The sequence below is a fragment of the Cucumis melo genome, chromosome 2, assembly GCF_025177605.1.
Source record: "Cucumis melo cultivar AY chromosome 2, USDA_Cmelo_AY_1.0, whole genome shotgun sequence".
In the NCBI taxonomy this organism is placed as follows: domain Eukaryota; kingdom Viridiplantae; phylum Streptophyta; class Magnoliopsida; order Cucurbitales; family Cucurbitaceae; genus Cucumis; species Cucumis melo.
In genome coordinates this window covers 24,609,630-24,637,484 of record NC_066858.1, presented here as the reverse complement: position 1 = coordinate 24,637,484, position 27,855 = coordinate 24,609,630, and the positions used below count along the sequence as shown (strand labels likewise).

The 27,855-nt window shown below is 31.0% G+C and overlaps 4 protein-coding genes across 8 annotated transcripts; 2 read left to right on the top strand and 2 right to left on the bottom strand.

The window, feature by feature from the left end:
- Positions 1 to 99: 99 nt before the first annotated feature.
- Positions 100 to 5,358, bottom strand: LOC103493987 (uncharacterized). 4 transcript variants are annotated; one of them, XM_051081090.1, is made up of 11 exons: positions 5,198 to 5,358; positions 4,964 to 5,109; positions 3,911 to 4,077; positions 3,761 to 3,825; positions 3,585 to 3,625; positions 3,335 to 3,423; positions 3,142 to 3,255; positions 2,041 to 2,118; positions 1,483 to 1,548; positions 896 to 973; positions 100 to 588 (listed from the first exon to the last, which is right to left on the bottom strand). In XM_051081090.1, exons 2-11 carry the CDS (start codon positions 5,082 to 5,084, stop codon positions 481 to 483), a joined length of 927 nt encoding a protein of 308 aa, XP_050937047.1. In that variant the 5' UTR covers positions 5,085 to 5,109; positions 5,198 to 5,358; the 3' UTR covers positions 100 to 480. The 4 variants fall into 4 exon arrangements, with proteins under 4 accessions (XP_050937047.1, XP_050937048.1, XP_008453197.2 ...); XM_051081091.1 differs by having other exon boundaries at positions 3,911 to 4,068; positions 4,964 to 5,341; XM_008454975.3 differs by having other exon boundaries at positions 4,964 to 5,339.
- A 4,484-nt stretch (positions 5,359 to 9,842) lies between these two features.
- LOC103493985 (transcription factor TCP14) lies at positions 9,843 to 11,739 on the bottom strand. 2 transcript variants are annotated; one of them, XR_007818843.1, is made up of 2 exons: positions 10,154 to 11,739; positions 9,843 to 10,003 (listed from the first exon to the last, which is right to left on the bottom strand). XR_007818843.1 is itself a non-coding variant. In XM_008454974.3 (1 exon), the coding sequence occupies exon 1, from the start codon at positions 11,471 to 11,473 to the stop codon at positions 10,244 to 10,246; it is 1,230 nt and encodes a 409-aa protein (XP_008453196.2). In that variant the 5' UTR covers positions 11,474 to 11,739; the 3' UTR covers positions 10,017 to 10,243. The 2 variants fall into 2 exon arrangements, 1 of the variants encoding a protein (XP_008453196.2); XM_008454974.3 differs by lacking the exon at positions 9,843 to 10,003 and having other exon boundaries at positions 10,017 to 11,739.
- Positions 11,740 to 21,933: 10,194 nt separating this feature from the next.
- Positions 21,934 to 23,639, top strand: LOC103493989 (60S ribosomal protein L34). The gene is made up of 4 exons (XM_008454979.3): positions 21,934 to 22,120; positions 22,242 to 22,321; positions 23,183 to 23,292; positions 23,391 to 23,639. Exons 1-4 carry the CDS (start codon positions 22,042 to 22,044, stop codon positions 23,482 to 23,484), a joined length of 363 nt encoding a protein of 120 aa, XP_008453201.1. The 5' UTR covers positions 21,934 to 22,041; the 3' UTR covers positions 23,485 to 23,639.
- Positions 23,640 to 25,816: 2,177 nt separating this feature from the next.
- Positions 25,817 to 27,124, top strand: LOC103493990 (myb-related protein 306-like). Its single transcript, XM_008454980.3, has 2 exons — positions 25,817 to 25,972; positions 26,058 to 27,124. Exons 1-2 carry the CDS (start codon positions 25,837 to 25,839, stop codon positions 26,936 to 26,938), a joined length of 1,017 nt encoding a protein of 338 aa, XP_008453202.1. The 5' UTR covers positions 25,817 to 25,836; the 3' UTR covers positions 26,939 to 27,124.
- Positions 27,125 to 27,855: the final 731 nt, after the last annotated feature.

Sequence of the window (27,855 nt, the reverse complement as noted above, 5' to 3'; positions counted from 1 at the left end):
TTTATTTTAATGACTCTTCGATTATGTGAGTCAAAGAATAACGTATCTATTTGTTATATTCAACAAAAAAAAAAAAAAAAAAAAAAAAAAAAAAACAACTAATATCAATAGAGTTGTTTTTTATTTGTTTCTATTAATCGTTAAATATTGTTTTAAATACAATGCACGTGCTTGATTTTATCCCTGAAATGAATATATCCATATTTTAATCGACAGTTAATATTTTTTAACATTGATCATACATGCTTGCTTTTAAAGCTCCATCATTATTTATTTACAAGAAAGCACTTTATCTCAAGTATTTCACGTGGTCGAGCAATTTTGAAATCATTCGGAGGGGGCTGTGGAACAGAAGAATTGGACTGCTATTCAATTTCAATGCTCTCAAACTTTGCCTCAGCTACGGTTTGTTTACAAGAGAGCTCTTTAAAACTTGGTTGTATAAGCTTCAATATGAAGATTATATAGACGTTCTTCATCTCAAGAGCTGTAGCAGCCAAGTGGGAACTTGCGAACCTTCATCCTTCCATTCAAAGCCAAAGCTAAAACATCATATTCCTCCACGTACCACAGCTCCGAAACCGCTGCCTGCAACATATCAAATTTCTTACATTTTTTTAAGCTATGTATCGATTTCATGGAATCAATCACGCAACTCTTGAAGTAGTTTGCTATTTGTTTTTCCCCGCTTTTGACTTTCCCATTTTGACAATGCCCCAAAACAATTATTTTTCACTTCGGACGTGTTTGGATTGACTTTCTAAGTGTTTATTGTTTATAAACTTATATAAAAAGTCATCTCTATAAGGGAAGGATTGAAGCTAAGTTTTAAATATAAAAGAACCAAAATGTATGCATGCATACAAATAGATTAAAACATGAAGTAAGAACTTACCTCAAATCCACGGATTTGTTTATTCAAGCGAGCAACCAACTCATGGAAGAGTTGAAGTTCATCAGAACTTCTACCGAGCTATAACAACAACAACAAAAAAAAAAAAAGAAGTCACGGAAAAGTAAAGATTCAACAAATATGCCATCAACTATCAAATAGGCTTAAGACTTCATCTGAATTCTGAGAAGTTCCCTTTTAACTCTTTTGTATTCAGTTCGAAATAACATTTATTATTTTCATAAAGTTTCACTTGCTTAAAACCACCTATTTATGCATATTAAAATAAAACGTACATATGAAAAATTTTCTAGAATTTTGTCATGGGATTTTGGTATTCTTTTGTTTACTTCAGAAGAAAATGGAAAATTTCAGAGTAGAACTAAGCTTCTAAAAAAATGTATGAAGTCTCCCATAGTCGCCTCTCACTTTCACGTCAACAGAGCTAAATATTATCACAATTGATCACATTCATATATAAGTTCCTATCCTCACACCACGCAATTATGATAAGAACTACGCAGGCTTCCTGAATCTCAACTTGAAGCAAGTAAGAAATATCTAAAATAAACATTGGTAAAAGACAGTACCGTTTGTGAAATTTTCGGGTGACCCAAAAGCCGAGCAAATGATGTGTGAAGAATAGCAGCATCATACTGTAAAAGACATGGCACCGAAAATTAGTTTTTTTATACCCACACTTTGTGTCAATGGTTGGCAAAATAAACCAATAAATGCAGCATAAAGTGGATGACATATAAAATTCCAATCAATTGGGTGCTCTCGGGAACTACAGGCCATTCTTCTCAAGTATTTTCAATTAAAAAAAACAGCTAAATGTAGTTAACAATAAAATTTCCCCCAAATCCAATTTTAAACTTTCCAACGCCCAGAAAGTGGCAAAGCAAGAAAATGAAAATTAATAGCTGTTGCGCCAGTGCGGAGACTACCAAGGCCTCACCAATCTCAAAAATAGGCATCAAAGCCAAAAATTATAGATCACGGGACAAGTTCTCTCATCTATTACCAGAGTGTACTAATATTACAGCCCTCCAACTTAAATGATTACTCTAAAGATTACTATGGAGTAGTATTTTGCTGCCAGCTACTATTTCGATAAACTGATATTAATAATCAGAAACTCATACAAGTTGTTTCTCAGGTGCATGTGGAAGTGCTGTCCTTAGTTTAGCACGGATTGTCACAGGATCAGTCCCTGATATTACCTACATAAAAGGAAAATTAAGTATCAGCAAAAATTTATGATTCAACAATATTCTTAACCTCCCCAGTCCTCATGACAGGAGAAATAATTGCACCAGCTGACTGTCTTCAGTATTGGACCAAGTTACATACCTAAAAGGGACAACGTTCCAATTGAAATGAATATCAGAATACTAATTGTCTGTCCATTGTAAGAGGAAGGTGCCAAAAGTATCAGAGTAATTATGATGTTGTGTCTAACAATAAAAACTATCTCAGGTTTTCTACCTCCATGAGTGTCTAGGTCAACTTGCACACACTTTTATCTATACTCTCAGGACAGCCATCTAACCTTCCAATATCTGGTTGTCAAAAAAACTCATAAGATAATAAATCTTAAGTAAATGGTCATCATGACTTGCACTCATTTACTCTAAGTCTACATACATTAGCTCCTCATCCACTAGGTTTGGGTGTCTTTCTTTATCCTCAATATATTTAATTATCTGGTTGGTTATCTCATGCCTCATTTCAGTTCTCATAATCAATCTTCAATATATGTCTCTAGTTCTTATCATGATTGAAAAGGTTTGGGCGTTTTCATTCTCAATGTATTCTCTAGCTCTATCAGAATGACATGATTTTTACTTATCTGGATATTTCACTATAGTTCTAGTGAAAATGGTTTTAGTGAAAATGTACAGAGTAACATTATCAGAGAAATTTTCAAAAATCGAAGGAGACCTCTCTGAACTCTTGTGCAGTCTCAGTTCAGTTTGTTGTTCCTCTTCTTAAACAGAAGAGCAGAATGTTATATAGAACATCAATGTTCATTTAATGTGAGAGAACATGCCAATATAATTGGTCATGGTCTGAAAAATAAGGTAAATAGTGAACTGTGCAAGTCATGTTTTCCTGACCCTCAATTAATGTATTGCCGAGGAAACACTTTGAAAAAGGAAAAAAAAAAAAAGCAACCCAAGTCTAGGCACTTGAACGATCTAGAGATGCTAAAGTGACGTCACCATAAGTTAAAAGGTAATGACCTGCCAACATCCTAGAAGAACACCTGTTGAAGTTAGAATAACCCTGTCTAGAACTATTTTCAAACGACACATATGCTCTGTCGCAGACTTCACAGCAGCTACTTCAGCTTCAATCTGCCAGACAGAAAATTTGTCAAAAAGGTATGAAAAATGGTTTAAAGCAACACAACAACAGATTCAGAAGGAAACTTGCCTCAACGTTACTAGCAGGAATTGGTGTAATGTGATGTGATGCATGGAACATGCTAAAATGGTACAAGCTAGAGTTCTGAAACCAAATTGCTAAACAAAGAATAGGGGAACACGTGTTAAGGAATGATACCATACTTGTGACGAAAAGAAGGAAAAAAAAAAAGGCGATCATGTCTATATAGAAACATATTCATATGGACCATAAGAAGTAAACAATGACCTACTTAAGAAAATGAAAACCTAAAACATACCTTTATCAAAATAAGGGTCAAATATGGATTTTACAGCCTCACTGCAGCACAACATTAATGTTTATTAATCTATTCATATGTGATGACATCACAAAATGCTAAATGGAGGAATGAACATGAGGAATTCAATTTAGATAGTTTCCAAGGCTATGTTAAAACGTGTAAAAAATACTTACAATATGGGAACTGAGTACTCTGTACTTAGATACAAAACATTGGCACGAACAGGAGGATTTGCAGCCTGCAAACATGAAAAGGACATCATTCACAACAAATGTGGAAAGGAAACTAAATTTAGATCATAATTTTTTTAAGGAACAGCTTGCCTTCAATACAGGGGTCACAGACCCATCCTTAATAGTGAAAATATCAGAAAGTGATAAAGACTGAGATGTTTCACCTCCCTTGAGGAAAACTGCCCCTTTCTCATCCAAATCCCTCTCCATCTTATCGTATAATTTTGATCTTAACTCAGACTTTGATACTGAAGAATCTGATAGACGTAATCAGGAAAGGGATATACTTTATTTCATATACCTTGCTAAATTAAACTCAAGTAAAATTGAACACAGTTATATAAATGCAAGTAGTAATATGAGAATCTTTGGATGACATGACACATGGTTGCAACAAGCACAAAAGCTTCTAAAAGTTGGCAAGTACAAAGCAGTTTTGTTAGTTTTTTTGGTTATGTAGAGATTGATTGTGGAGATTAGGAATTCAAATTAGCCATAGTCCAAACCAAGTTCCTAAATTTTTGAAGTAAATTCAAGAGCAAGTTATAAAAGGAAATTTTGTATTTGTACATAAAAATGCCTAAAAATAAATCGAGATTGAAAAAAGTAAATAATAGAAAAAAACCCTACAATCAAATAAATATTTTGAGTATTGATAGATACTGGTAATGAATTTGACTAAATTCACCATCACCTAACAGCCTAATTTTTTAATCAAATATTTTGCAACTTCAATTTTTCTTTTTTAACAACAATTCCTAACAACATGATGTAAGATCAAAGTGTTAGCTCAGATTTCTTATGAATGTGATGTTATCCTTATATTACATTGCATCAGATCAAATATCTGAAGTGCCGCTAAGCTTTCAGGTGTACAATAAAATCTGAACAAGAGAAAAGAATTCTACTTAATTAATTTACTTGCTTTTAACTTATAAGCTTATAAAAATGGTAATATTTCCCACGAATGGAAGGAAAAAAAAAAAAAAAAAGAGTAACTTAAAGTATATGAATCGGTTCGATCAAACTCTGACTACAGAAATCTTGTTATAATCAATTGAAACCTAAATTCCCAAATCGAGATCGCCAATATTCAAAAGACAAACAAAACAGAACACCAAAGGAGAGGAAGGAGAAGAATACCCGAGGAAGAAGTAGAGTTGTGGAGGGCCATTTGAAATAGAAAGAAGAAGAGAACGGCGGAGGTGAACCAGATCAAGGCGACAGTAGTGGAGTGAGCCGAGAAAATTCCCGTCCTTCCCATGAAGGATCTTAGCTTTTGAGCAATCCTGAACGAGTAAATGATTGAGTTCAACGAAATCGAAAGAGAGTGAAGAATTCAAAGAGGGGCAGTCATTTCACAGAGTGGCGACACACGATTGGGGCAATGAGTTGTGACTCGGTCGGCCGGGCCACCGTGAGATTTGGGGCGACGAGCAATCGCCGACTACGTATTTTCCACATTACTAACTCCACCGTACCATATTGTAATGAATATTAAATCATCTAAGTTTATATTCTTTGTGAACCCAAATTTTTACTTTACTTTCTTTAAAACTATAGGATGTGAGAATTATGAAAATCAAACGGTAAAAGTACACATGAAACGGTTACTATATGCAACATTTTAAAATTTTAAGTCAATCTCCTTTAAAGTTACGATATCTTATTTCATTGATTGTATTTTTCGTTATTCAATCTTAAATATATGAACATACGAGAGTTAAGTGTTTGGACCAAAAAGTCAGTAACACAACCGAACATTCTATCTTATTGGCCGATGTCCTAACAACCAACTTGTAGCCTCAAATCAAACCCAACCATTTTCACTTTTTTTTTTTTTTTCGTTTTTTTGTCCAATTCCTAATCATTTTGTTATGAATAATTTGGGTGGGAAACTTGAATGTTGAATTAAGATTTAAAAAAAGGAAAAAAAGAATGATTCTAAAAGGAGGGAACATACTTTTCTTTTTTATTACTTTAGATATCTTACTATAAGGCCACCTTTCTTTTACTGTTCAAAGTTTTGTTTCTTTCTCTAACCAAAAAAAGCAATTCTATTTAAAAAAAATATATCTTTGTTTAAAATATAACTCCTCTTATTCGTTTAAATACGATTTTCATATTTTAGGATTTGTTTAACTTTGAAGTTACGTTCATTTTTAATCAATCTTAAGTTTAATTTTTATTAAAGTTGATGAAAACTATTGTTGGCACGTATAAAACTTGCATGCAAGCTTTGAGAGGCCATATGGTTCGCTTGTTTACTTTGGTTGCATTGCTAGAACTGACTTGCATAAAAGTATATAAATTTAATCCAAATTTGAATTATGTTTATATATAAATTTCTTTTGTAAAACTAAAGTTGTAATGGATATTATACGTGCATTAAATTTTAACCTAGAGTTTTGATATGAATTTAATTCATATTTGAATTAATATTTGAACTCATTCAAATACCTTATTCTCTAGTAAAATTAATTTTGGAATTATATCCAAAATTGAATTTATACGACGAAGTTTAATAATTAAAATATAAACTTTATATTATAATATATTATCATACATTATATTAATTTCAAAAATAAACCTGAACATTTCAAATTATAATCAATGTATATTGACCTCATTATTCTTTACGGTCTAGGAATAAGACCTAGTGAACCTAAAAATCAGAAGCAATAACGACATGAGATTAATTAACTAAACTTGTTAACCACATTAATCAATATTTGTTAATTATGTGTACATTCCACTAAATACTCACAATTGAATTCTTCTCATCATATATATATATATATATATATATATATATATATATATATATATATATATTTGTCCACGAATATAGACCAATAATAGTAAGTTAGTCGTTCACAAGTGACCATAATACCAACTTTATCCCTATACTATAGACTCTTTAAATTGTATCTTGAACATTAATCCCTATATATAGCTATACAGTTCAATACTCATCAAATAACTTAGAACGTTAGTTTATTGACTTTAGGTTATAAAAACAAAACCAATAATCAATAACAATAATAACACTTTATTAATAACAACGATCAACAAATTAACTCACTATCTATAAGTTTTACGACATAAAATCCAATCGTTTACTTTGTCAAAATTTATATCAATATACAACAATCAGCCAAACATACATACACATATATATATATTCCAAAATCATCCCAACAAGTTTGTTGAGCCTAAAGAGGCATTGCCTTAATTATTAAGATGTTTGTTCAATGATGCAATGAGGAGTCTTTTTTTTTTTTTTTTCTTTGTGTTTAAATTAAGTTTTAATTTATATATATATATATGTGTGTGTGTGTGTGTGTGTGTTGGGGACCATAGATTTTGTAGCATAATGAACTCATATGCATGTGCCTAATGTGTTAGGATGGAGACCTATCCTATTTATTCATTATCTACACTTTTACAATTTACCATTATTATTTCATTTCTTTCTTTCTTTCTTTTTTTATTTAAATCTTACTCTCACATTACATTCTCTATTATATATATTACCAAAATATTTCACACCCATTCCTTTCCTTCCCCTCTAACGCTATTGTCTTGTCCATTCTATATCAACAATTTACATGTCTCTTCTACTATTCACAACTGTTTTAAATGAAAAATCTAAACGCTATATTTATAAATATGAATAATTCTCACTCTCTATCACGTACGCTGCTCTATATATCACTAGTAGTAGATTGTAACATTTTGCTATATCCAAAAAACCAACATTTGAAAATACTTAAGTTCATTAAAGATATTGTATGAAAATAGTTCGGATCATAACTTACCAATTGAAACTTTTTCCTTTTCTTTTCTATTTCTTCCAAATTTAATTACAAGGAACCAAACATATAATCTTATAATTAGATTTGTTTCTTAAAATTGTTGATCAAATATGTATTTAATTCTAAAAATAACATTACTACTTTTACTTTTTAAATGTTTTTGAATTTGAAATTTGAAAAGGACACCAAATATAATTTTTCTCAAACATTATAATTTCTTTTTTCAGATTGAGGATTCAAACTATAAAATTTTCAATCATTTAACGCATGTTTAGGCTCGTATTAAGTCGATTTAAGATCACAACATTTATAATTTTTTTTTTTTTGGGTTAAACATGATTATTTGTAATAAATCCGACCAAAAACTTTTTCAAACGTCTCATTATTTTGCAACATAACAATATTAAAAATTGTAACATAATAATTGAATATAAGAATAAACAACAATACTTCTTTTCCCTTGTCTATAAAAGTAAAAGCTTTTGAATTTTCAAAACTTCAATGGGTCACGGTTTATGGTTCCTTTATGAAAAAAAAATGAAAACTTTCAATTTTCATTCTTTTTAGAAAAGCCTCCAGTAGGGTTTTCCAATTAAACAAAGAAAAAAAAACAACCTTTTCCTATTACTTGATGTTCCTAATAAACGAAAAGAAAAAAAAAACAACAACGACAATGTTATGTATTCGACATTTTTCTCACATTTGACTATGCATTATCGTTATTAGGATATATATATATATATATTCATACACAATTTATCAAACAAACAAAAAAATTAACGTTTAGAGTCAAATACTAATGCAATTGGTTTAGTAATTTAGTAAAGAAAACTTACAAATCGAACGAATGACGGTTTTGCTAATTTTTTTTCAAGTGGTGTATTTTATTTTTATTGACAATCAAGACAACAAAACTACAAAAAAAAAAAAAAAAAAGAATAACATGAAAATATGATACATTATTTTTTATATATGAATTTAATAGGAATAGTTGCAAATATAGCAAAATCTGTCAAAATCGATAAATGATAGGAGTCTATCACTGATAGACCATGTAGCAAATATTGATCTATCACCAATAAACCATAAAAATCTATCAACAATAGAAGTCTATCACCGATAGACTTTGCTATATTTACAATTTTTTAAAAATATTGTTACATACTTAATAATTATTCTAAAAATTGCTACCTATTATAATTACCCAATTTAATAACGTTTATAAATTTCGTTATCAAGTTTGAGGGTAAGTCGACCTCTTTTCAAAACTCTCACCAACCGAAAAGATTTCAACTTTTTGTTATTTGTATTAAATGAGCATTATTTATTTATTTATTTATTTTGACAATAAGATTTAAAAAGAGAATATATATATATATATATATATATATATATATATATATATATATATATATATATATATATAAATTGAGATTAAATAGAGCAGTGAAATGGAGAATTAGTTAATAAGAGAAAGTTGATGGGTGTTTTGGTAAAAGAGTAGAAGTGGAGGGAGGGAATAGAAATAAATAAAATAAAATGAAATGAAAAAGGAGAGATATTGGGGGAGAACCAATCAAAATTTTTCCACAATAATAAATCGTAACCTCTTGTCTATATAGTACTGTACGCTCTTCTGACACCAAAAACAAACCCCCCCACAAATATTACGTAATTTTATATTTTAAATCATTATTCATTTTATTTTTTTAAAAATAAATATATTTTTTAATTTCCTCCAGATTCCATTTTCCATTTTTTAATTTTGTTAATTTATTTTGCATACTACTCCTACTACTACTACTCAATGATGTGTAAAAGAAAAAGGTGAAAGGGACCTACAAAAATGAACGGTACAGATAATGATCCGGTGGGGATCATCAAAAACCCTAAAACCCAAAACCCCACCATGATTCCTAATTTATTATTTTTATTTTATTTTTTTTACTTTTTATAAAATTAAATATTAAAATTTTTTGTTAAAATAAATAAATAAAGAAGAAGAAAGAATGATCCACCTGTTTGTCAGTGACATTGTACATTGGTTTAGGCAAAGGAGCAGCAAGTGGGTCCCTCCCACCTGAGCCAACACCTGGAATTGATAAGATTAGGGTCCCACCCCCTTAATCACACATTTAACCATAACCTTACTGTTTCATTTGGTAAATCTATATCTTTTATTACCATGCAAATATATAAGATAAATGTCACAAAACTTATAACAAACAATATGTATAATTAATATAATGATGATGAAGATGATGATAAATTAAATTAATTTTTTTTTCTCGTCATAAATATGTGAAGATGATACTCTTACACTCTTTTTTCTCTCTCTGTCTCTATCCCTCTCATTCATCACACCCTTAAAAAAAAAAAAAAAAAAAAACTCCAATATTTATTAATCACACGAAAAAAATAATTTTAACCCAAAAAAGAAAGAAATTAGAAAATTAAAAAAGGAGAAAAGAAAAAGCTCGATTTTTTTTTTTTTGAAAAAAATGGAAAATCAAACCTCACGTGTGTTTCCACACATCAAACGACCACACATGTGGACGGGACGGAACGGCGAAGATATTCGACAGTTTCCGTTTTTCCGTTTTTGTTAAGACTGGTGACTCGTTGTATCATGCCGATCATCTCCACCGCCGCCATGATGTGACTGCGACCCACTTCCTTGTGGTTCCATTACGCCAGTATTAGAAACCGAACGATATGGATTTAGTCCGGCGAGTATATTTAAGTGTCCTTCAGTACTGGAACTATTATTATTGTTATTATTATTATTACTTCCTCCGCCGGTGCTGGACCCGAATTGCTGACCTGGCACCAACGCCACCGGTGCCGGAAAGTTCATGAAATGTAACCCACTCGACATCGTTCCTCTGTACAAACCGCTGTTATTAACCGACGGAAACGTCCATATCGGATCACCCCCCATCACTTGGTTATTTGTATTCGTAAGCATCCAAAAATTTGCCGGAACCTGAGCTCCTCCGTGACTCGCTGGAATCGTTCCTGTACTCGATTGCAACAGATAACCCCCCATTTGATGTTGCGACGACGACGACGACAACTCCTGCTCCGTCGACGGTCTTCTCTTCCGTCCTATACTGATTTCCTCCGCCGCATCTGAGAGGTCTAACGAAGAGGGAGTGTCTCTTATTTCGGGTTTGGCTTGAAGCAGAGAGTTTCCGATGTTGGTGGACTGGAAATTGAGAAGAGCGGCGGTGGAGGAGGTTTCCGACGAGAGGCCGAAACCCGGGAAAAGGGTTCGACGTTGTTGATGAAGGGAGAAATTCGGGTTATAATAAGAGGAAGATCGGAGCTGTGAAGGAACCGACATACTGGAACCAGAGCTACGTAACGAAATGTTAAGCGATGTGAAATTAGCCGGGATAGTACCGGTTCCGGTAGCGGCAATCACAGCGGGTTCCGCTTGTTGAAGAAGCCACTCAATGGTTTCACCATCGGACTTATGGCCTAATTCTCTAGTAAGTTGGAATACCCTAGCAGCACATAAGGCCGGCATTCGGATACGACGACCCCGACCGTCAACTTTCGTGTGACGGTCTTTGGTAGAGGTTCTCTTTGGTGGGGGCTTCTTGGAAGTTTCTGCAGCAACAACTGAACTGGTCGTGGTCGGGGTCGTAGTAGCCGTGTCGGCAGAGATAGCAAGAGAAGGGTAAGGAGAAGTGGAGCAAGAGGCAGCATCCTCATCTTTCTTTTCAAGTAATTGAAATGGGAAAGTAGGACGGTGTTGGTGGTGCTGTTGGTGGTGGTGATTCTGGTGGTGATGGTGATGATGGTGGTGAAGTTCATCACCTCCTTCCATGATCGCATGAAGAACAAAAATTTAAAAAAAAAAATGTAATTTTTTTTTTTTAAAAAAAAGACTTAGTCAGTCTTTTTTTAAAAAAATGAATGGTGGGTCTGTCATATTCTCTAAAATTAGGGACACATGAAGAAAAAAATTGAATGTGTTTTTGTTGTTGATGTTGATGATGAGAAGAGGAAAGAAGTGATAAGAAGAAGAAGAAGAAGAAGAAGAAGGGGAGAGAAAGAATGGGAAACTTTAAGCAACAAAGATAATGAGTGGGAATTATAGGAAGGAGAGGGAGAAGAGGGTTTTAAAAAAAAAATCATATTTTTTAGGAAATATAAATTTTCTTTGCTTATAGTAACCAGTTCATCTCTTTTTTTTAGAAAAAAAATGAAACAAAGAAAATTTAATTATTGTAAACTATTTTAATTAAGAAAGTAGAGATTAATTATTATTGTTAAAATAAAAATTAGGGATTATGTGGGGGGTTCCCTTTTTATTGTGGGTTGGACAGCCCCTTTGGTTCAGAGTCCACGTGAGGTGCTTTTTTTTTTCTTTTTCTTTTTTTTCAAAATTGGAAAAGAAATTATTTAATTTTTTTTTTATATATATATATATATATATATATATATATATTTTTGAATTTTATGATTCAATCCACAAGGACAATGGTGGCCAAAGTAGTGGGACCCAATTCTACTAAGTCAAAAAAAAAAAAAAAAAAAATGGTGAAGACTTGTAAAAGGAAAGATTATCCTTTATGGGTCCTATCCTCCCCTATTCAACTCATCATTTTCCTCTCTCTCTCTCTCTCTCCCTCCCTCTTCCTTTTCCTTACCAATTACCACTTTTCTATTTTTTACCCTCTTGATTATTAGGTTAACAATTGGTTGCACTGAGATTTGAAACTCCAGAAACGATCTTTGAAAAGTTTTTTACTTCTCTGTTAAATTCTTGTGTCTTTATATATCGTTATGGGGTGTGTTTCTCTTTGATATATGTGTGTACATTGAAATATTTGATACTCTTTTTTATGTAACAAAGTTAATTAATTCAATGATGTATATATGTGCATTATTTTTGTTTCTTTTTTGGACAAGTAAAACAATGTTATGATCTCTCGTTAGATATTATTCTTTGTTAAAAAGTTTGGATATCGTTCGAGAAAGAGTAATTGTCAAAGAACGAACAAGTTTTGGTCGTGTGTCTCGACCCATAAAAGGATAATTTATGCTTCTTTTTCCCTCTCCTATAAGGGAGAATAGTTGTTGATATTCGAAGAACTCTAGCTAGCTAGGAATAGGTTTGCGTAATTATGAATTACAATCGATAACATGTGTTCATTATTGAAATCTAAAATTCTTAAAAGACAATATTAACTTCCAAACTACACATTATCAAATGTTTTATACACCTATTCCTTCCTTTTTATGTCATTACCTAATTTAACAATCATAATTTATCACATGAAACTTGATCTTCTCAAATAATATATAAGATGCATGTAGATAGTACGTCTTAAAATGCATTTACTTGTTATTAATTTTTTTTTCTCTCCTAACAATTAATCAACAAAATAATAATTAAATAAATAAATGATGGGATGATTGAGCTTAATTTTGTATAATTAAGCAAAGAGTATGAGAGAAATTATAATGTGTAGATGTGAATTATAAGCTGGCAAACTCAATTACACGAAAAAGATATAAGAGCTATACCTTAGCCTAAAAGGGGTTTGATATATATATATATATATATATATATATAAATCATAATGATATGCAAAATAGATTATTCCATATGATTCTCCTACACTATACAAGTGGGGTAATCACTCTCTTAATACTTCCCCAACACATTAATTAATAAAAATCCTTTATCATTTGCTTTTCATTTACGCCATTAATTAAAAACCCTAAACCCCTCTTCAACCACTCATTGTATCAATGTATATTTAAACCCCCAAAACCCTAATAATCAATGATTTATATCTCTTTCCTTTTTCTTTTCCTTACTGTGCCATGAAATACTAATAACAGTTTGCAGAAGTTTAATTTGTTGTTTCATTTCATGCATATGCCCTTTACAATTTCACTGTTTTACAACCAAGAGGGGCTTTAAGAAAATGGAATTGAGAAAAAGAGACAAAATCATATGTTGAGGGTTCAGGGGAATTTGGTGTCCCTTAAATAGAGGAAATTGTGGGTTACCCCCTCACCACTATCATTTTTTTTTTCCTTTTAGAGTAGGGTTTGTTTACATAAATGCAAAAAATTTAAAAATTGGAACTTTAAAAAGAAAAGAAAAACACCAACAAATTCTGCTTCTCAAAATAATTGAGTTTCTGTGTTGTCATATAGTCATAGTGAGTCTATATATATATATATATCCTTAATTTAACTACTAATTACTGTCTTTTTTAAAAGAAAAATTCATGATGATATTATTCAATTTGTACTATATTATCTCATTTGTCTATCAATATGTGTGGGGTTATCTCAAGTTTTGCTTTATGAGATATATCTATGAAAATTAATCATCATTTCTTTTGGGGTAAGTTGCAACGCTCGGATGGTTACAATTACACATTCTACGTTAATATTAGATGCTCTCAAACTAATTATAATAGTTGTAGAAATTTGCATTCAAATAGAACTCATCCATCATTCATTGTTACAATTTCTACGATTATATGTAAATTTGATTATCAATTTCAACACTTGTATAAGTTTCTATTAACTTAACTTTTACAATGAGAAATCTAAGGATCAATAGGTAACTACCACGAAACTTGATGGCTTTAGAGTAGTTTTTGCAATTCACTATAAAAAATCTTAATTACCACGAAGTATAAAAGGTCTATCCCTCCACAGTACAAGAGAGGAACAGTAACAATGATAGCGTGAAAGATTAATAAGAGACGCTGATATAAAAGACGATTGTTTCCTTTCCAACCAAAGGTTAAACAGAAGAGCTCTCCCATCAACTTTTTTATAAGATAAAATGATCAAACTACTGATATCATAAATTTATGGATCAGGGCAGCTTCTTTTGACCATGAGAAAGTGGTAATTATGTAGGGTTCAATTCCAAGTTATGGTGCTTATCATTAATATATATATATACACATATTTGTATCATTAACCCAATAGAGATCAAAAGGAAAATCACCCAGGATTTGAAAAAGGCACAATATATTTAATATTATTTGATGTTATAAAGTGAAAGTATTTGGATGATGTAGCTGCAATGAATGCAAATGAACAACATAAAGTCCTTTTTGCTCTCCACCATCCTTGATCTTCATTAACCTTTTTTTTTAAAAAAAAAAAATCCTAAAAGAAAGGAGGGAAATTAAAGTTTTTTTCTCAGTTGATATTGCAATAGTAAAAATGATAAATGCAATCCAAATTGCAGAGAAAAGGGCAACAGTTATTTTAATTAATTTTAAGAAGAAAAAAAAAAGGTAAAAACACTAAAAATAAATGATCTAGTTTATATGTTACTGAATTGCCAACATTGAAGGACCTTTAATGGGACACCACAACATGGCTCATCTCTTTCACTACTCTCCTCTCCTCTCTCACCAATTACTACTACTCCAACTTTTAATGCTTTCTTATTTGTCTCTTTGAACGACCATTGACGTTATTACAATCTTAATTAGTAGAAGTTTTATAGAGAAACACACTATATAAACACTATTTTTTTTTCTTCTAATAGTAAACTAGAATATCACAACTAGGATTGACAATCCATAACATTCTCATTTATGTCCCATGTCCAACAAAGAGATCTATGGCAATAAAAAGTGGACAGGAACAAGATAGTTTAAATATAAGCAATGGATAAACCTGGCCAAAAGCATTCTAGTAATCAATATATATACAGTTAGTGAACTATGTAAAAGTCTAGGTTGATTATTGATAAACAGAAGGAAATTATAGTTGGGGCTAGTCGTACATGTATATAGTATGTGGTTTTTTTTTTTTTTTGAATTGATGAATGATAACAAAAATTTGAATTGGAGTAGTGAAAAGGGAAGGGGAAGGTGTTTTTTTTTAGGGTTTTTATTAGGGGTGGTTCTGATAAAAACATAGAGTCTATTCAAGCATGTGGCTGCATCTAATGGGTGGCAGTGTACTGTGTATATATGACACTGATGAAATAATTTATTTGATTTTTTTTAAAGAAGAAGAAGATGAAAAAAAAGAAAAAAAAAAAAAAAAAAGAAATGGGGCCTATTAGTGAAGAAATGTGGACCAGAAATGAGAGAATGCTGCCTTTTCTGAGACCACATGCTCTTGCCACTTATGTATGGCATTGAAGGAGACAGCTTACCCTCTAATTTGGCTAAGATCTTACTTATTATCTCCCTCTCCCAACCAAAAAAGAAAAGAAAATTAAGTTCAAATATTTGGGGGAAAACTCCCCAATCTCTCTATAGTCTCTCATGCACACCTATCTTTTACATAGCCCAAACCTTTGCTTCAACCTAAATGTACTGTTATGAGTAATAGTTCATTGGGTTCAAATCTTATACAGTCTGTTATTTGGATTGCTAGAGGGATATACATTATATAAACTCTTTAACTCGAGACACGTCATTTTAAATATGTAACTTGATCTTCTCTCTCTAGTACTAAAAATGTTCTCCATCTTTGTCTATAGATGTAGCTCAGCTCTAACAGCACATTGAATTGATTTTGTATTGTCTATGTTTGTCATTTAATCATGATGGTCGTAGTTATTGTTATAATGAAAAATGAGAGAAGAACGTTAGATAAGTAAGGAGAGAGGAGTGAGTGAGTGTTTTAATTTAGTATATGGAGCAAAGTGTGTGTAAAAGAAAAGGAGAGGAGAGGGGAGAGGAGTTTAGTTTTGCAGCTTTAATAATGAATGAATGGGACAGTGAAAAGTGAAGGGTAAAAAATAGAGAGAAAGGGGTGGAAATTGGGGCCAAAGCCCACGATTCATTTCTGACATCAAACAAACAACACTATGCTTCAAAAACTTTTGCCTCAGCTTAGGTTTTGGTGATGCCACGCAGCAGCATCTTCCAAGGTCAACTCAAAAAAACACATCAACCATCTCCAAATAAAAACCTCATTCTCCACGCACCATTTCTGGATGTGTCAGCATAGTTGAAATATTTGATCCTCTCTATCACGTGTATTTTGTAAAATGAAAAATGAATTGGTATCATATCTGAATGAGAAGGGTTTGCAAAAGGTATAAGTTTAAAAGATTTTATATATAGTTATTATATGTATCAATTAAAGCGCACATTGTTCTTTGGGTAATATGTTTTTAAGTAGGGACAAAGCAAACTTCAAACCTTGAGGTCGATGGTTATAATCTTTTATATCACTCGAAGTATGTTTATTTTGATAGTAATTCCATAGTTAAATGTGTATAATATTCGGGTGAACTTTAAAAAAAAAAAATCTAATCAAGAAATACGTAGATGAGGATATAAAGGGGCACATGTTGAAAATATACGCATTGATTTGATAAAGACATAGGAGGTGCAGAGAAATATTGGAGTCGTTATTTATCAAGTTTGAATTTAAAATCTTTATCTATTACATATCCTAACGTTACAATATCTTCTTCTTCTTTTCATAAGCAACGACTAGAGTCACTACAACAAGTGTATTTCCACGAGACAAAAATATAGCCAAAGTTGAGAGCAACGTACTGTAGATAGAGAGTAAAAATATGTCATAAATGTAAAGGAAAATAATTGTCAGGACCACCGAGTACTGAGTTCGTATATTTCGAATCGTGGTTTAAATCCAACCGAAAGGATTAAAAAAGATTGGATTATAGGGCGGTGTGGATAATGTTAGAGAGAAAGAAAAAGGATAGAATTAGTTAGGGTTTATTGAGATTTAAATTTGTGTGTTGTAGAAAAATGTGATAGCTGTGTTTGGGAGTTGGATAGGGAATTGGTTGGAATTGGCATTGGCATTGGCATAGGCATTGGCATTGGCATTGGCATTAGTGTGTGGGATGTGAACTCTTACTACCACAACAACACGTTATTATTTCAGACAGTTGGAATCTTTGCCTCCAAACACAGAATTTAGTGTCTTGACTTTGACATGACAACACATTATTATTATTTCTCTACATACACACACACACACACACATCCAATCCTTTTCTTTCTCTCTCTCTATTATTACTATTATGAAATTGACAGACACAAACAGCAATACGACGTAAAGAATTTACTTCGTTCACTTAACGGTGTTACAGTATGTATACTATATCCACGAACAAAGAGAGAGAACGGTTTATTATTAGAGAAAAAGTATATGAGTATATATTCAAGGGTCATTTGCAAAAATATCAATCAAAAGTTATGATAATAAATCCATGGCATTATATTTTTTAAATCGTAAAAGTAGCAAATAACCATCTGATAGTCTTTCGATAGTCGTATGATAACTGTTTGATATCATTAATTACTTGTCATATTTTTCATATTCGCAACATGCAAAAAAGATGTGCGATGAACTGTTTTTTTTTTTTAAATCTTTTTGTCATCTGATGCAATGTCCTTAAAATCAAAGATGTCAGTAAAGTTATATATAGTGTGCAGAATTCTAAGCTATATGACCAAAATTGTAAATAAGGTAAATAACATTAACATTTTTTTTTAATGCCAAACTAATGTCACTTTTTTTTTTGTCATCCAAACCACCTTGAGTTGTCTAATGTATGGTTTGAACTCCTCTCAAAATTTCAAAATGAACAGTAGTTTAACTGACATATGATATGTGCTAATTATGACCGTGAATTAACTTGCAAAATCGTAGCACATTAATTATCTCTTAGTTAGTTATTGAGACTATATCTTCCTTTTTACCACTAGGTCAAATCATGATGATTGATTTTATTGTTTTATTAGTGTTACGTATATAATTATTATAATAACATATGCAATGATAAATTATGTATAACCACAAATCAAGTTCCTGCACATTTTAATTGACTTTTGTTCTGTTAATTAGTCCAACTTCTTTCAAATCAAACTTTAAGTAATCCTTTTTTACTTTGTTTCATTATTTGTAACTTTAGGATTTACTCTTGCATGCTTAGAGAAATTGGCTTGGTTGCATATAAGACGTAAATCATTCCAACTAGTAGGATAATAACATTGTAGTTTAGTTAATTAATTAATTACAAGTTAGTTAATTAGATATATCAATCCATCAATTATAGACCAAAAACAACTACAAATTAGTCCATTAATTATTGTTGTAGTCAAGTAATTCAATTTCTATTCCAATTCTTTTAAGAATAAATTTCTATTTCAATCAATTTAATATATGATGAATAACAACACTAAGATAGTTTCTAAATAAACTCATAATAGTAAATCTGATATAAAACATGTAAAAAAATGATTTTCAAAATTTGTTAAATTGGCATGAATTTACTATTTTATAATTAGAAAAAACATTACTAAAACATTTAAAGAAATGTTTTCCTAAAATATGAATTTTTCAAAATTATAAAAAATTTGACAAACTAAAATTAATTACCTTTTGATTTTCTTAGTAAATATTTTTTCAATTATTTTATTTTTAACTTTTCCTTTTGAAAAGATATAAATAAAATAAATTAAAAATAAAACAAAAGAAAATGTTAATTAAGTGGAAAAAAAAAATAGAGAAAGAAGAAAAATCTTCTCCCATGGAAGAATAAAATATTAAAAAAACTCTAATATTTTCTAAAACAATTCATTTTTATTAATTTTCTTCGAAACAATTTTAAGTCCTCGAATGATCAGAAAATCGTGACGAGGTGACATATTTTGAGAAGAGAAAAAAAAAAAAAGAAAGGGGATTTTATCCAATAATTTGGAAGTACATTTAGGAGAAGTATTTATAGCCTCATGAGATGGATATTTAAAGTTAAATATTGAGTCTTAATTTATAATTTAGTGAAATTATAACCATTTTTGTGACAAAGAAAAAAGAGAAAAAGGAAAAGAAAAAGAAAGTGGTTGCAATTCTGAGATGTATCTTTCACTGTTTCCAATGGGGAAAACTCAGTCTCACACACTTTTTTCTTTTTTCTTTTTTTATTATATTTATTTTGCATGTATTGCAAGTTGGAATAATCTTTTTTTAGAGAACAAAAAAAAAAAAAGAAAAAAATCTTATCCAAATAAGGAATAGATGAGTCAACCAATGGAATCACAACAAGTAAGCAAGATACAACAATCAAATAAAATCCAATCTATCTCTTTGAAATTTGGAATCTTATAACCTCATAAAAATCAAACTCAATTATACTCTCAAATTATTTTAATAATCTCCTTTGTAATTAACGTCTATAATAATAATAATAATAATAATAAAAAAAGATGTGATGAACAAAGAGAATTATTTTGTGTATTTTTTTAAAAAATAATTGTTGTATGAATGATATATTTTGAGTAAAGAGTGTTTTTTGGGGTATTTTATTTTATTTGAGATTATTGTACTTTTTTTATATATATAATTTTATTGATATGAAAATGGTGGGTGCTTTGTTCAAAGATTTTGCTTTTTTTAGATTAAAAAAAAAAGGGTTAAAAAAGAAAAGAAAAGAAAGAAAGCTGACTTTTGTATCCCATTGGATGTTGTGTTTTTGAGTAAAAAAAATAGAAATAAATAAATAAAAGAATGAGAAAGACAGCTTTATTTTTATGTTTTGAGTGTTTGGGGTTTAGGGCAGTGTGTGAGGAATTAGTGATGATGGAGTTAGTGGAAACTTTGGGATATGAATGTGAATCCCAAAAACAAAAAGGAAAAACACATTAGGAGTCCATCAACTAACTCACACCAGAGTAGTTAGGTTAAGTATAGAAACAAAATAAGACCAAAGGTATAGAAATGTTCGACGTTTGGATGCTCATGATGTCATGAGTTTAGAACAAATCATACTAATAAAAAAAAAACATTCATGTTATGAGTTCGATTTGTAATATTAAACTCATTTTGTTCTCATAGTTTCAACTCAACCCTTTTAAGTTTTCACCAATTTGTAATACTAAACTTTCTCGATTCTTCACACATTCTAATATCGTTCAGGATTTTATGTAATCTTAGTAACACAATAGTTGCCCAATTAAGCAACGCCCTTAAAGTCTTGATTAAAGAAGTTATATACTTAAACAACACATGGGTTTATATGTGTTTGAGTATATTGTTCACTTTAGGTATAAATTTTCGTGATTTTGTTTTCATATGGTTTCATTTTGAGTACCTATGATCGTCCTCTAATTTGGTAAAACCCAACGTAAATCAAAGAGGAAGAGAATATATCAAAACGAGAGTTTTATGAAAGCCAATATTTGGATTGCATTTGGGGGCCCTCATATGAGGATATAATATATATATATATATATATCATATATGATCCATTTTTCCTCCTCTCTCCAAAACTTGGCTTTAGACTAAGCTAATACCTACTAGCAACAAGGTGGTTTAGTGTCATGTCATATTATAGGCCTCTTGTTGTGTTGCCTTTTGGTGTCTCGACCTACATATCTTTTCATCAACTCTCTTCTCATATGATTGAACTCAAATATTTTGATCCAACCTATTTCCAATATTCAAGCTTGTTTCTTACGATCGGGGTAGTGATGTTAAGAGATTCAACCTCGCAAGCAAACATGAAGAGTATAATGTATGGTTGAATAAACTAGCGTCTATTTGTCTTAGAAATTCACTTTGATATTATACAAGAAAATAATTGCTCTCATTGTCATCTTTTGTAAAATTTGTTTCTATTCCATAATGTTTCGGAATACAATACTTGGTAAAGATTCACCACACAAACCATTGAAAGAAAAAAAAAAAAAAAAAAACCTAAAAGCTTATGTCTCACTAACATCCAAAATGATTGGATAACAAAAAGAGTTGGACAACAATGAAAACATTGTGACCATATATGGTTATAAATCACATATTCCCAACCTCTACATTTGATTAGTGGAGAGGTTGAGCTAAAGCTCGGTCTATTAGAGATGAGAATTTTGAATGGGTATCAAGCCATCATGCTTTCACCTTTTCAATATCTATCTCCATATATGCTTGATACTTTCTCTACATCATTTATGATCTGCTTAAAAAGTCGAAGGTTATAAATCAATTTTTTTCTAATATTTATAACTTATTAAAAAAGTACAAAATATGTCAACATGGCAATTGCTCGATTAAAAAAAAATATACTTATGCTACTAATAAAGAGATTAGAGGTTCGGATCTCTCGAATTAATTCGATAAAATTCTATATGATAAACTTAAAATTGTTAATTAGTTAACCGAAGGGAACACATTGTGTAATGGGCCAATGATGACCAGCCCAATTAGGCCTTAGTAAAGCCCATAGACAAGTAAAAAAGAAAAAAAAAAGAAAATTATTTTTTTTAAAGGACGAGATTAAATTTCAATCCTCGACTGCGTACTAACCGTCAGATTTAGGGCAACTAGGTATTTTATCTCGTCCTCCACCATCGAGCACAATTCTCTGCAGCAGGCTCAACACCCAGACCGGCGAAGAAGGGAGGAAGAATCATGGTTCAGCGTCTTACATACCGCAAGCGCCATAGCTATGCTACCAAGTCTAACCAGCACCGTGTCGTCAAAACCCCTGGTAAACTCTCGGATTCCTTCCCATTGCTATTCTATCAAGTCTTTTTGAACTTCAATGTCAATCTATCGTTTTTCGTATTTATTGACTCTGTTCTTATCATCTTCTTTTATTTTGTGTTTAGGCGGGAAGCTTGTGTATCAGACTACCAAGAAAAGAGCTAGTGGACCCAAATGTCCGGTTACCGGCAAAAGGATTCAGGGGGTATGTATTTTATCACTTAATTTTGTTTATGATGCTTATGTTATCTCTTTGTAGTCTACATCTTTGCGGTAAATACCTTTAGAACCTATTTTGTTGACAAGGAAAGATTATATAAAAACCGATGCAGATAGTATTTTCTTGTTGCCGCATTTGTGTTTCATTAGGGAAAGAATTTGGTCTCCCAGTACTGAAATTATGGATTTTGGTTCTTTATGATCGTTATATTACCTGTTACTGAATGACAGTCTTTACGGGCTAATGTGCTCTCATAATCAAAATATACTGTTCTATACTTTTTTTAGGATATCATATTCTTGAACAGAAGGGTAATTTGTATTACTTCTCTATAATTGTCGGAAGGATTCTTTACTGACCTAAACTTGATTCCCAAAGTTTGACTCCACATTCATTTGAACTGATTCCTAATGATACTCCTGCAAAATATCCTTTCATTTTATACATTAAGATATAATAGATGCTTTATCCTTGGGTCTCTTCTCAAAAAGGTGTTGATAATTGTTCGGTTTTCAATTTTGGGATTACTTATATTGATATTCACACCTCTTTGCACCACACCAACATGTCTATCTATACTAGGTCCATTCATTGTAGATTGGTTGATGCATGCATGTAAATTTACGCATCACTACATGCACTATTTATATGTTGGTAGACACACTCGCATTTGCATTTGGTACTTTGGTTGATTTTTGAACTATATGATAGATAGTCTTGTAAATTTAAGTATGGTTTTTAGAAATTGGGTGTTTTGTATTTTTGTTCATTTGCGTTTCAATCTTTTGGTGAAGATGGCTCAATCCCGATTGTGTTAAGTTAATCTGTGTAAGTTTATTATTGCAGATTCCTCACTTGAGGCCAGCTGAATATAAGAGGTCTAGACTAGCTAGGAACCGCAGGACCGTGAATCGTGCATACGGTGGTGTTTTATCTGGCAGTGCTGTGAGGGAGAGGTTGGCTTCTCACTGTGTCTCATCGCTTGTTCTTTCATCTGTTTGATTATATTTATGATAGTAAGGTATTGTGCTAATCTTTATTTGGTTTGGGATAGGATCATCCGGGCCTTTTTGGTGGAAGAGCAGAAGATTGTCAAGAAGGTATTGAAGATTCAGAAGGCTAAGGAAAAACTGGCATCAAAGAGCTAAATTGATTGTGTTGGTGGTTTTTTTTTTTTAGAAAATCGATGAAATTTTGACTGTTTTTTGTGATGTGATGCTGAATTTTAGCGATTACTATTTATTTAAAGTTTGTTTTTGGAAGAACGATGTAGAAGATGTCAAAGTATTGACTGTTTTTAGCATTTGAGTTGATTGAAGATTTAATTAAAGACAACTAAGAAGACCTACTGCTTGAAGCAGGTGGTTGGTATGGTAAATAAGCCAATTAATATTGAACTAAGAAATTTCATGCTCAATGTTCTAAAATTATTTTTCATGAGTTCTTTGTTCAAACTTCAAACATAGAGAGCTTACTTTGATTTTCTTTTGAAAAATCACCCTTTTGATCAGCTGAAATTGATTATGAAGTCTAATGGTTTTTGATTTTCAAACACAGATTTAAATTTATGACGTTTGATTTTAAACTAACACAATAAATTTAACAAAAAGACTTATGGGAATAGCACAAGACCTGAATTGAATCGTCAAATTTGAAAATTTTGAGTGAAATTACAGAAACTTCAGTAATTTCAAATTGAAATTAATTTTCTCATTTATGTTTGCAAAAATGTGGTGTTTTTAATTTTTTCACAAACAAAACTCATGTTTCACTCATTTTATCTCATTTATGGATATGATTTTTATTAACGTGTTCGAGATTTTAGACGTTTTCTCTCTGTTAAGATTTAGACTCCCACATAAATCCTAAAAACAATTTTTGTTTAATCTTTAATGCAAAATATTATCTTAACACATCAAAATATTATCAGTTTGAGTTTGATGGGTTATGTGTGTCCATTTTGTAGTTACTGTTGGTGAAAGAAGAACTCAAAGAAAAGTCTTTGGATATATTTGGCCTTTATTATACTGTTTAATTATTGTGGTGTATTTGGAGTACGATCAATGAAGTAGAAACTTTTTTGAACTTCCAATCTTAAATAAATAAGGTCAAATAGATTACACCGACCTTAAGATAAGATCTATTGTGTATATGTATTATTATTGCTTACACACATACATACATATATATATATATATATATGTCTTGGTGTTAATTTAATACTTGGCCATAACGGTTGCAACATGATGCCTCAGCTCAGCCCATTCTTAACAATTAATGTCACAAATTCATTCACATCATTATGATATACATATAGTATGGATAATACCCTTAGAGCTCCAATTGATTGGGTCTTTAATGATTTTCTTTTTAAACCCATTTCGAGGATGCTTCGTATATTATGGTATATGCTCGATTGGATTTAAATCGTAAGATCCCATTCATAAATTAAATGTATGCATCTTTAAAAAAACCCAAGTCTTTAAAAATGTATTTAACTATAATTTTCAAGAGAAAAGCATATATTTCATGAGAAAAATGTCAACGTCTCTTAAGGTTTTGGGGACCGATAAATGCATGCGAAATTAGAAAAATAAGTAAAGTCATTTACTTCGTCTTTTTTAGTGTAGTAGAACAAAAAAAAGTTGTTAGAGATATGTATATGAAGTAGGATACGATCGACGTGGGGGGATTTTGATCAATTTGCTACTACGTATGAATCCGATATGTCGTTTTCAATGCTATGCGATAGAAGGTAGAGTTGTCCATGTCGTTTATCCTTTTCCATGTTCGGTGGACACTATGGACGGACGGTCCCTTCTGTCCTTCTCCAATCAAAGGCTGCCATTTGTCACATCTTATGTTATTTTTTCTTATGGATTGATCACACACCAAAGATGTTTAGGTATAGTTGAAGCTCAAGTCAATTAAAAAGTGCTACTTAGTCTAGCTAGGCAGCTGCAATTATTCTTAAGAAGTTGTGTTTATTTCTGCTATTGTTTATTAAAAAGAAAAAAGAAAAAAGGAAACAAATAAGTGGACAAGTAGAGTTGACATTTGATGTTATAAAATATTAAAAGGAAGAAACAGTGAAATAGGTGTTGTTCCAATGGGTACACGTTATCTTGATTGATATTCATCTTCATTATTCTTCCCCATACCATATACCTACACCATTTATCCATCCCTACTAGTCGGCACACACAACCAAGCTTTGCTTCCAATTAATTAAACCCTAATTCTTTTTTTAAAACTATACAAGTCCACAACCCTGTAGTCTCTAGCAGCAAAAGTATTGTGTTATAATTCTTAATTAGGCAAACTAGCTAGCTGCATGCCTATCTTGACTTTTTATACATTTACCCAACTTTTACACATGAGATCATCAACAACATTAATGTGTAGTTATTGTTCAATGCAGTGGGTCTCTTCTCTTTGATTTCTCTCTCTATATATACACAATTAGCGAGGCAGCCGACACCCAAAGTTTGATATCAATTATGGGAAGACCGCCTTGTTGTAGCCAAACAATTGTTGTGAAGAAAGGCCCTTGGACTCCTGAAGAAGATATCATTTTAGTTTCTTATATTCATCAACATGGCCCTGGAAATTGGAGATCTGTCCCCAACAACACAGGTATGTTTTTTGTTTTTATTTTTTGATTCATAATATACGACTGATCTAACTTCAAAGTTAGTTAAATAGCTTTTTTCTTATTTAGGTTTGCTTAGATGTAGTAAGAGTTGTAGATTACGATGGACGAATTATTTACGACCGGGAATCAAACGAGGGGATTTCAGTGATGATGAAGAGAATGTGATTGTTCATCTTCAGGCTTTATTAGGTAATAGATGGGCAGCCATTGCTTCTTATCTTCCTCAAAGAACTGATAATGATATCAAGAATTATTGGAATACTCATTTGAAAAAAAAGCTCAAATTAGGGTTTGATGATCAATCTTCTCAGTCTCCTCCTCCTCCTCATCATCATCATGATCTACAAAAGAATGGTAATTTCTCGAAGGGTCAATGGGAAAGAAGACTTCAAACTGATATTCAAACTGCTAAACAAGCATTGAGAGAAGCTCTTTCCCTTACAACAAAACAAAATTTCATTCAAAACAACAACAATAATTCAAAATTATTATTCTTATCATCACCAACACCAAACAAAAACAACAACAAACAATTCCATGTTTCTTCCTCTTCCTCCTCCTCTCCTTCTTCTTCATCATCATCTTCTTCTTCTTCTTCAACATATGTGTCAAATGCTGAAAATATTGCTGAATTGCTGAAAAATTGGACAAAGAATTCACCAAATAAAGCCATGGCAAGAAGTAGAAATTCAGAATCAAGCAGCAGCTGCCAGAATAACAATAATAATTGTAGTAATTTGTGGGTGGAGGAAGAAATTAGTTATTATTCAAATAATAATAATAATAATGTACAAGATGGTGGTGTTCCATTCAATTTGCTGGAGAAATGGTTGTTTGATGAAGCAGCACCAACACTTCAACATCATCCTCAATATCATCCTCAACATCAAGATGATCATTTCCTCCACTTGTCTTTGCAAGATTCTCAAGCACCTTTCTTTAATTAGTTTCATTACTTCTCTATTTGGCTTATAATCATCTTTTACGTACCCCCAAAACCCTCCAACCAATTTGTAAATCTATACATATGTGTGTGTGTATGTTATAATTTTGTTTAATGAGTTAATCTTATATTTGAAATAATATCCTATTTTAATTTTTATATTTTAAATGAAAATTTTAAATTTAGTCTATTAGAGTTAAATTTGTGAAAATTGGTTGACAATAATAATAATTTTCATGAAAAAAGATATAATATTTGGTAAATATGCCATGAAAGTATTAATAAGTTAATCATTAAACATTAGTCAATAACTAAAATCTTTACATTCGTAATAACTTAGTTTTTATTGTAAAAAATATTATTAAGTTCTTTTGGCGAAATTTCAGCATACAATCTTACTATATATATGCAAATTGTAAATCGATTGAGAACCATTTTTGTATAAACTACAAAAATTACATCGATAAATTTGATAATTAATATTAGATAGATTTTTAATGATATGAACTAAATTGTTACAAATTTCAAAAGCATTTTCTAACTTAAAAATTAAACTCAATGTAATAAATTGGATAGTGAAAAAAGAATTGTGTATGTTTGATATGATAAAGTACATTTCTTTTCCAGAAAAGTTATGGAAGGGAGAAATTTTTTGTAGCATTAAATAAAACTTAGGGTAATACCTTATTTTCTATTGTTCATTAATTACTTTTGGTAATTCTAACTCAAGTTTGTTTTCTGTGTCACATCACATTTTATAAATCTTGTAAGTTTAATTAGATTTGATGTAATTGGTGGGCCTTTTTCTTTAGCTATATATCATTTATTATTTGTTATTTAATTTGCATCTTAATTTAATTAAGGCCATTTGATGTAAATCATATTTTAAAACAAGCTGATATTTTCAAACACATAACATTG

Excerpts from the sequence above, each read along its gene's own strand:
- LOC103493987 (XM_051081090.1), bottom strand. The coding sequence starts at position 5,084 with ATGGGAAGGACGGGAATTTTCTCGGCTCACTCCACTACTGTCGCCTTG. Across the intron at positions 4,078-4,963 it reads CAACTCTACTTCTTCCTCGG|ATTCTTCAGTATCAAAGTCT; the intron begins GTATTCTTCTCC and ends TACGTCTATCAG. Across the intron at positions 3,826-3,910 it reads CTGTGACCCCTGTATTGAAG|GCTGCAAATCCTCCTGTTCG; the intron begins GCAAGCTGTTCC and ends TCATGTTTGCAG.
- LOC103493989 (XM_008454979.3), top strand. The coding sequence starts at position 22,042 with ATGGTTCAGCGTCTTACATACCGCAAGCGCCATAGCTATGCTACCAAG. Across the intron at positions 22,322-23,182 it reads CCGGCAAAAGGATTCAGGGG|ATTCCTCACTTGAGGCCAGC; the intron begins GTATGTATTTTA and ends TTATTATTGCAG. Across the intron at positions 23,293-23,390 it reads GGCAGTGCTGTGAGGGAGAG|GATCATCCGGGCCTTTTTGG; the intron begins GTTGGCTTCTCA and ends GGTTTGGGATAG.
- LOC103493990 (XM_008454980.3), top strand. The coding sequence starts at position 25,837 with ATGGGAAGACCGCCTTGTTGTAGCCAAACAATTGTTGTGAAGAAAGGC. Across the intron at positions 25,973-26,057 it reads ATCTGTCCCCAACAACACAG|GTTTGCTTAGATGTAGTAAG; the intron begins GTATGTTTTTTG and ends TTTCTTATTTAG.
- LOC103493985 (XM_008454974.3), bottom strand. The coding sequence starts at position 11,473 with ATGGAAGGAGGTGATGAACTTCACCACCATCATCACCATCACCACCAG.